The sequence below is a fragment of the Rhinoraja longicauda genome, chromosome 1, assembly GCF_053455715.1.
Source record: "Rhinoraja longicauda isolate Sanriku21f chromosome 1, sRhiLon1.1, whole genome shotgun sequence".
Lineage (NCBI taxonomy): Eukaryota > Metazoa > Chordata > Chondrichthyes > Rajiformes > Arhynchobatidae > Rhinoraja > Rhinoraja longicauda.
The window spans coordinates 105,796,601-105,806,666 of record NC_135953.1 but is presented as its reverse complement, the minus strand read 5'-3'; the positions used below and the strand labels follow the sequence as shown (position 1 = coordinate 105,806,666).

The following is a 10,066-nucleotide window of genomic DNA, read 5'->3' as shown; positions in this document are numbered from 1 at the left end:
GCTGTCACGCTGTGAAAACGGAGAGGATGAGACGGAGCTTCTTCCCTCAGGCCATCAGGACTGTCAACTTTTATAACCCCAGAGACTAAATTTTTGTCGACACTTTTTGTGCTATGTTTAGTAACTTATTAACTTTATTTATATGCTGTAACTAATTATTTTTGTGCACAACCCGCAGGCATTGCCACTTTTATTTCACTGCACATCGAGTATGTGTATGTGACAAATAAATTTGACTTGACTTGACATGGATTTGATTATTTTTGCCTGTGCTGGTTACATGACTTTGCAGGTTTTCACAGGGTTTATCCACATAGGATAAATCTACATATCCACAGGGTTGCTCCACATTCCAAAGATGAGATGATTGTTGAATTAATGGCTGGTGTAAATCATCCCTAGCTTGGGTGGACTGGGAGAGTTGATGAGCATGTGACAGAGAGGATAGTTTGCGGGGAAATGGCAAATTGGACTGAGGAGGTGCAATGTAGACTACATGGGCTGAAGAACTCCTGTTACATGGTTATATTTTCTTACATCATATAGCGGAAGCAACGAACTGCCAAGATTTAAATAAAAGAGTAACAATGCACATAAAAACATACAAGATCGAATTTGATTAAACAGATTGGCGAAGATATACAAAAATGCGAACAGAAAATGTTGCTATATTTTAGTTTAATTTCAGTTTAGAGATACAGTGTGGAAGCAGACCTTTTGAGCCACTGAGTCTGCGCCGACCAGCAAGCACCCATACACTAGTTCAATCCTACACACTAGGGACAATTTACAGGAGCCAATTAGCCGACAAACCTGCACGTCTTTGGTATGTGGGAGGAACCCGGAGCACCCAGAGAAAACCCACGTGGTTTCAGGGAGAACATACAAATTCCATACAGAATCGAACCCCTCTGGCACTGTAAGGCAGCGTCTCTACTGCTGTGTACTGTGCTGCCCCCCATGTGAGAGAAACATTTACAGAAATATTAGGAAGTCACTTCCATGGGTTTTACCAAAATAAAGCACTGAACTTTAATCTACTTGGTTGCTTACAACTCATAGAGATGTGATGTACCTTTTATTAAACTTAAATTTAAAGATGTGTGTGTGTTGAGAATTGTTTAGAACATAGCACAGCACAAAACCATGATCACAAGAACAGGCCCTTCAGCCCACATTGTCGTTGACAAACATGATGCCAAGACCAATTCTTATCTGCCAGCACATAATCCATATCCTTCTATTCCCTGCATATCCCTACCTAAAAGGCTCTTAAAGGCCACAATCGTATCCGTCTCCACCACCCCCGGCAGAACATTCCACCACACTCCATCCTCTGTGTAAAATTAAATTGCCCCACACGTCTGTTTCTGCATTGGATCCTTGTATATTTATGGACCTATCAAAAACAACTGTGCCCATTTTACTTTTAAAAACCACTGGTAAAATCCAATTAACTTGTCAGGGAACTCTCCCACCACCCCTCCATATCTGTAAGATGATATATATTCAGCATGACAATTAACCTAGCTTTTCTATATAGTTATATCTCTTCCCTTCCGTCACAATGCTTTTAGAAAATTAACAACTAATTCTAAAACCAAATCACAACTGATTTTTAATTATAGTTAACTTTCATTGTGCGCAAGGAAGGAGGAGTGAAATTCTGACATTTAAAAATGATGTAAAATGAGTAATATTGAACTGTTAGCATAATATTTTTTTCGCTCCCTACAAAAGCTGAGTGCCGATTCACTCTTTTTTAAGGCATGGGATGAACATTAACGGGATAGAATCAAAAGTACATTTTTGTTGAAGTGAGATTAGGTGGTGGTGTCAATTTAAGCAGAGCACACAGACATAATCAGTTCTGATTTCAAAGTCTTGCATTGTTTTTTTATCTTTCCATTATCAAGTTCATTGTGCTACATTTATAAGGAGTGCATCCTCGACAAACTTAGAATGATGAGTATCCTTTTAGAACATAACAGGATATACCACTGCAGTAAAACAAATTTGCACACAAATTTGTCAGAATGTTAATTTATAATGGAAAAATATGGTGGAAGATCATGCAGGCAAAAGGGGAGGAAATACCTTTTGGTTCTTGGAGCTAGGAAGTTACCATTGGCATCAGTCAACCATTATACTCTTCCTGATTGGTGACTCCATTGACTTTAATTCTAATAAAAACTGTCATTGTTCATTATGCTGAAACTGCAAAACTGACAGTAATGCAAGAGTATTTGTGCAGCCAAATGTGGAAATCCAGATGCTACTGCCATAAGTACCTTAGTGTCAAGGCAATATTGTGTAGGATATTATAATAATAATACATAATAAATCAATCTATGTAACTTTGAAATTCAGATACTGAGAATCTTTGTTTCCGTAATAAAAAGCCCTGAAAAAAAGGTAATACCTAGTAGCACGAATAGAAGTTTTTATCTGAGTACTGACCCATAAGCATTGCTTGACAATCCAAAATCCAATACTGTTTCCTCAGTTAATTAAAAATATCTAATTTATTTTAACTTTAATATTTTTATTTAAATCTCATCTGCATGCTCCAATCTTTATTTTGTGCACTGAAAATGTTTTAACATATTGGTTAACAGTGCATTTTACTTGATGGTTGTGGGATAATACATAAGTTGTGTTCACAACTAATGGGCCTGTCCCACTTAGGCAATTTTTTAGGCGACTGCTGGCGACTGTCAAAGTCATAGCAGATTGCCGAAATTTTATTTTACCCGACGACAATGACCACGACAATGCCGAGTCAGGTCGAGATTACACCGTCTTCGGAAATATCGCAAAATTCCCATGCTGTCAATGCTTCTCCGGCGTCCTAATTTTCGCTGACAAGTCGGTAAGTACTTGAGAGTTTTGAAATATAACATCTTGCCCACGTTACTTGAAAACCAAGCTTCACGGTAACAAGGCATGAACTGGATTGACTTCCAGTTTACTAATAGCAGCATTAAGAAATTTAATTTTAAAAGTGGTTAAATGGATTTTTGTGAAAGGTCTGTGGGCATTCTTTGAAAATGTACGGGAGATGCATATCTGGTTTCTGGGTTGCATATCTTGGTTGGGAGCCTACTTTAAATGTGATGGTTGATGGCCATAAACATCCAGAAAATTCCCACGCTTACCTGACGTCAAACTGTCGCCTCCAATCTACCTGTCAATATCCTGACGGTAAATAAATTGATTAAACACAAGTATTTTATGGTATCTTCAAATGAATTTACTTATTTTAATATTATGTGCTTCTAAATGCATCTAAGAGAACCTAGCAAACCTGGGGACAGCAGGTGACAGCGCCCGCAATAAGCAACAATACCTGGCGACAAGCCAGCTGTCGCCGAGAAATTTCACTCCGGTTGATTTCTCAGCGACGCGCTGAGATCCACTACAATTTTTTGAAGACTCCTCACGATCACGCCCGCGACACCCCGCGAACCGTCGGCGACACCCTAGTCGCCTTAAAATCGCCTAAGTGGGACAGGCCCTTTAGCCTACTTGATGGACATGAGAGGGATATTTTAGGACTGAGGGTGGTCAGTGGTAGAGATCAAAAAATGTAAAATTCTCATTTTAAATTGCTGAATCCTTGAAGACAGCAGTGAGCAATGTTGCTTTGCCACTGACCACACAATTCATGATACAGTTACTGATGAATCAAAACACCTGAGCAGTCTGAGATGGTGTAGCCCTATTTGCATTCATTGATCACTGATGTTTATTTTAATATTTTCTCAATCAAATAGTAATATTGAACAGAAAGTTTGATATTCTCCTTTACCTGTTCTCAGTAATAATGCAATTGCCAATGAAAATATAACATACCCAAAATGCTATAAGTTCATAAGACCTAGCAGCAGAATTAGGCCAATTGTCCCATCGAGTCTACTCTGCCATTCAATCATGACTGATGTACTTTTCCCTCTCAATCCCATTCTCTGTCTTCTCCCCATAAACTTTGACACTCTTACTAGTGAAGAATCGATCAATCTCTACTTTAAAAAATACCCAATGAAGTTCCACAGATTCATTTTGGTTTGGAATCACCAATGTTTTTTAATGTCTAAGCTTGGCACTTGTTTTAAAAAAATTATTTTTCTGCTTTTTAATTAAGAAATTGTAATACGGTGTTGCGTTATTTCAGGTTGAATGTGACAGTCAAGAGGATCTCTTTGGGGACTATGACAGCTTCGGAGATGACAGCTGGTTAATGGCGCAATTTGAAGATGTTGAAAGAAAACATTCTGTTTGTACTTCAAGCCCAAAGAGAAATGAAAGGGAAGAAGCTGTGGATTGTTTAACATTTCAGAATTCTGACACACTTAGTTTACAAAATGAGAATAAAATGCACAAACTTCTCACGGAAGATACTGAGTCACATAAGGATTCCTGTACAAGTCAAAGTAATATTGCAAGTGAACAATTTTGTTCTAAAACTTTGTCGGAGATGCCTGCTGAAGCAGATGAATTACCAAGCTCACAACTTGCACTAATGGAGGGATTTAATTCTCCATTGGTAAAACATGAAAGCAAAGAGTTAGAACCAGAAGACATCTTGTCGTTGAACTGCTTTGTCAATAAACTTTCTGGCAGACCTTCAGTTTTTAATAAAAGAATGCAAAATCTTAATGTCCAAAACGAATCAAGTACTACAAATTCTGGAACACACAAGAGGCTCAGCCTTAAAGATCAGATGAAAAATGCAATGGCTGAAAATGCTAATTCACCGAAACCACACTCATCAAGAAGCAAACAGTTGAAGGAGCTTGTCCTATCTGAGGAAATTAATGTTGCAATGAAAACTATTCAAGCCACATCAGACATTGATAGGGGCCCTTTTTACGGACTTCCAAGCAAAGTTAAGGATTTGATTTTCCAGTTGAAAGGCATCAAAGAGCTTTACGGTAAGGATAAAGTGGAAAAAAGTTTGAATGTTAAGGATAGTATGATGAAATAGAAAATGCATGTGCACAAGTGATAATCTGATTAGGAATAGTCAGCATGGCTTTGGGCTTGGGAAATCAAGTCTCACAATTCTAACCGTTTTTGAAGAAATCACCAAGAGCATTAATGCAGGGCAGTAGACATTGTCTATATGGACTTTTGCTCGTGAAACAGTGAACCGTTTTTGTTGTTTGCTAACCAGTCAGCTGAAAGACAGTACATGATTGTCTTTCAGTCATTACTTTAAGAGCAATGAATACATTAAAGTCTGCTTATACTGTAAAAGATGGGAATATTTTGTCCGCTTTGCCTGAACTTGATAGATTCATTACTCCAGTGAATTAATTTCCAAATTTTTCGTTTCAGTTCATTAGGAAAATTGTTGGTCATGTAATGCAATTGCCACCAATAAATATTTATTGGGAGCGGTTTTAATAAATATTTATCAGTAAATTTTTATTTTAACTTAGCAGTCATTCACTCAGCAATTGTTTCCTTCCTGCTGTTTTTAAATTTGTAAACTTGTACTAATTAGTGGCATTTCATTGACAACTTCCTTAACGTGGCATATCCTGCCCCTTCATTCTTCTACCTTTCTTTCTCCCCACCCATACTATACGTCTGAAAAGGGTCCCATCCTGAAACAACAATTTTTCATGCTTTCCTCCATTGCTGTCTGCTCCGCTGAGATACTCCAGCATTTTGTGACTTTCCTTGGTAAACCAGCACCTGCAGTTCTGTGATTTTACATTCTTCCTCAACATTGTGCTTTATCGTCAGAGGTATCTCAGAATATTTTGGAAAATGTTATTTCCGTTGCTAATTTTACAAATGTTTTTACTGCATTATCTTTAACAAGAATGAACTTATACAATTTGTGCAGCTGGAAGCCATTTTCCATTGGAAGAGTACAAGCTAGATTTAATGCTATCGTTAATATTTTCTAATTTCATCAGTTACTACTTTTGATGAAAAATCCAATGGTCTTGTGTTAAACTTCACAGAGTGGCAACATGTTTGTCTGACGTTAAGATGTGTGCAAGAAAGAAAAAATCTTATTTATTCACTGCCAACAAGTGGTGGGAAGACATTGGTCGCTGAGATTTTGATCATGCAGGAGCTATTGTGTAGGAAAAGAGATGCACTGTTTATTTTGCCATATGTGGCTATTGTCCAGGAGAAGGTGAGCAAATTTGTTAACAAATTTACAATGTTATTTTTAATGCTGCAATAAAAATACCACAGAGAAATATTAGGAAATTGGTTATTAAGGAATACATTGATTTTGTGGTGGATGTATGAATAATGCACTGTCTTAATCAGGGTGTGTGATTTGAATGCCTATTTAATGCTTCTATTGTTGGACTGTGTTTTGGGGGGTTTTTGGGGTTGGGTAATTTGGGTGCCTGTTTAGTGCTTTTATTGTTGGACTGTGGGTGATTGAATTAACATTTTGTTAAAGATGGCCGCGCCGTTGTGTTTGGCTGCCTGCCACTGTATGTTTCTTTTTTTCCTAGTCAGATGTGCAGCACTTTGGTCAACGTGGGTTGTTTTTAAATGTGCTATACAAATAAATTGACTTGACTTGACTTGACTTAATCAATGGTGCTGAATAATCTGAGTTTTTAACTAAAAAAACAGTATGTAAGCCAATGGATATTAAGCTCTTAAATAACCTGGTCCAGGTTATTTTATACAGTATTTTATTTGTTGTTACCAAAGTACTTTTTACTGTGCAAAATATTTATTAAAGAGGAAATTACTTGTATTTAAAATACTAATAAAAATTGTTGATCAGCAAATTCACATTGTGCATGTTCTTGTGTAATTGTGAATAATATATTGTACATTCCTATTAAATTTTTCTCTTCTCACCTTAAACCTATATCCTCTATTTCTGGATTCCCCTACTCTGAGTAAAAGACTGCGCATTTGCCCCATCTATTCCCCTTATCTTACATACCTCTGTAAGATCAGCTCTCAGCCTCCTGCACTGTGAGGAATAAAGTCCTAGCCTGACCAACTGCCTATAGCCCAGGCCCTGACAACACCCCCATAAATCTTCTCTGCACTCTTTCTAGCTTAACATCATCCTTCCTATAGCAGGGTGACCAAAACTGAACACAATTCTCCAAATTTGTGCAAATAATACCAAAAATCCCTGGTCAATGCAAGTAAGTGTACACCAGAATAAGTCAGTGTGACCTGTCACCTAACCATATTGCTAAAAATATAGCTGGTATGCAAAAGCCTGCCTATGTCAAAATTCCTCTTTTTCCATCTTTACGTGATTGTTGGAGTGTTACAGTCACCAAAACAAATAAATTTGAGAACTGCGGACACACAAGCGCATTCTTATGTAGGTGCCCCAATGCATAAACTTTAAATGCAAGTGTTGATTGTCCACGTGCTGAGCTCCCCCAAGCATTTTGGTCATATCTGAGAGATGTGTTCAGCGACTAATAATCTTAAACCTGGCTGTGGACCACTAAACCCATGTACTCGTGTAACCTTGATGAAGGCGAATTGGGGAAAGTATGCTGTTTTTAATAACCTTTTGAATTAAAAGCAGTACTTTGTAATTATTTTTTTGTTTCCTTTAGGTACGAGATCTGTCGGCTTTTGGAATAGAATGCAATTTCTTAGTGGAAGAGTATGCTGGAAGCAAAGGCAGGTTCCCACCAATCAAGTGTCGAAAGAAGAATTCTCTCTATATTGCCACCATTGAGAAGGCCCACAGTTTAGTGAATTCCCTCATAGAAACAGAAAGGATTAATAGTTTGGGGCTTGTTGTGGTTGATGAGGTATGTATACTGATTGACAGTTGCTGTGTTGATCATTCATATAACCAAATTTTCCCAAATAATCCAAAAGTAAAATAAAATAGCAGTGTAATGGCACAGCATTGTAGAATGGAGGGAGTAGTGCAAACTCAGTTCTCCGTTCATAACTCTGTAATTTCAGTTGCACTCCATAGAAAAGCTGCATGGCCAATTTTACTCTTCACATGGAAACAGTACAACTAGGAATGTCCTAACGTCATTCATTTTAGAGGATTTTTAAGCAGGCTTGTTAGGTGGATGAAGAAACCTGCTAAAAATTGTATCCAACCACAAGGAAGTTTGCTTTGAAATTTTGTTACCTCTTGTCCTGGGTCGAATAGCAACAACGGATAACTATACAATTCCTAGTTCTGACTAGTACTTTCCAGTAAAAATGTAGCTCATTGTTCTTTAGTATTACAAAGTAATGTTAATTACAAATCAAGCTCCCTTCTTACATTTTTAGCTTAGAAAGTTAGCTAAAATAGAGAATCTATCAGCTCTTGTCATAATCATCTAATTTTATTCATGTGGTCAATTTGTTATCATTCCATAAGATTAATACTGGCAAGAATAAAAGATGTTTTCATGAAGCTGGAAAGAGTGCAGAGAAGATTTACGAGGATTTTGCCAGGACTTGAGGGCCTGAGCTATAGGGAAAGGTTAGACAGGTTATGACTTTACTCCTTGGAGCAAAGGAGGTAGAGGAGTCATCATATTAGAAGTGTATAAAGTCATGAGGGGTGGATAGATAGGGTAAATGCACAGTGTATTACTTAGGGTAAGCAAATCAAAAACTGGAGGACAGAAGGGCAAGATTAAATAGGAAACTGAAGGGCAACTTTTTCAGTCAGAGGGTGGTGGGTCTATGGAACGAACTGCCAGTGGAGGTAGTTGAGACAAGTACTATTGAAAAAACACTTGGACAGGTACACTGATAGGAAAGATTTAAGGGATATGGGCCAAACATGGGTAAATGCAATTAGGTTTGATGGGGCATCTTGGTCGGTATAGATGAGTTGGACCGAAGGGCCTGTTTCTGTGCTGTTTGATTCTGGTGTCACCATCCTGGTGAGAGGAGACCAGAAATATATTGTTTATAGATTTGGTTTCCCAATTTAAGGAATGATGAACTTGCTATAGTGCAGTGAAAAACAGATTGATTTTTGGCTTGGGTTGTATGTCCAATGGCGACGAATTAAGCTGGATGGGGCTTTCCTCTCTTAAGTTTAGAACAAAGATAAAATGTAGAAAATTATTACAAGGCTTGATGAAGTAAATGGAGATAATATTTCTCCTAGCTTGTGGTCTCAGAATCAGAAGTAACAATCTGAAAATAAGGTAGACACAAAATGCTGGAGTAACTCAGCAGGTCAGGCAGCATCTCTGGAGAGAAGGAATGGGTGACGTTTCGGGTCGGGACTCTTCTTCCTGTTATCAGTCTCAAGAAGGGTCTCAGCCCGAAACGTCACCCATTCCTTCTCTCCGGAGATGCTGCCTGACCTGCTGAGTTACTCCAGCATTTTGTGCCTACCTTCGATTTAAACCAGCATCTGCAGTTTTCTTACCTACACATCTGAAAATAAGGGGTCTGAATTGTAACAAGAAGACAAATCAGCTATGATCTTATTGAACGGTGGTACGGCTCGATGGGCCAAATTGCCTAGTCATGCCTCATTTTCATGTAGAAACAAAGAATACTGGTTTATACAAAAGATGCTGGTCTATACAAAAGATAGACACAAAGTGCTAGAGCGATCAGCAGGAGCGACCAGCTAAGTAACTCCCGCACTTTGAGTCTATCTCATTTTCTTGTGACACCTTTATTGAGTTACTTGGCTGTACAGTTCCACATGGATTGTGCAAATGCTTATGCACTTCTCCTCTATTGGACAAACGTTTTTTAGGCTTGGCATTGCATCAATCAGATTTATGAGTGTAGAATTTACAATCCGTGACAAAGCAATGCTTTTTATGCAGTGAAAGAATCACAGGGTGTGTAAATAGGCCGTATGGCTGTAAGGCATTGTCCACACTAACCATCAAGCTCCCATCTACACAATTCCCATTTCAAAATGAATTCTGTTCTCATTTTCATCAACTCTCCAGAAGTCTACAATTGATTTACAAACTAGGAGCAATTCACAATGGCCAATTAACAACAGAATCCCTTTGGAATGTATGAGAAAACCGGAGCTTCTGTGGGGGGAGCACACACATGGGGAGAATGTGTGAACTCTACACCTGCACTGGATGTCACAATCGAATCC

At 38.1% G+C, this 10,066-nt stretch overlaps 1 protein-coding gene across 1 annotated transcript in view; it reads left to right on the top strand.

Annotated features, from left to right (window-relative positions):
- Positions 1 to 10,066, top strand: part of helq (helicase, POLQ like) — a 44,545-nt gene that overhangs the window by 2,002 nt on the left and 32,477 nt on the right. The window contains exons 2-4 of the mRNA XM_078404029.1: positions 4,175 to 4,934; positions 5,979 to 6,157; positions 7,578 to 7,778. Of these exons, the coding sequence (XP_078260155.1) occupies positions 4,175 to 4,934; positions 5,979 to 6,157; positions 7,578 to 7,778 (1,140 nt within the window). The remainder of the gene's footprint in view (positions 1 to 4,174; positions 4,935 to 5,978; positions 6,158 to 7,577; positions 7,779 to 10,066) is intronic.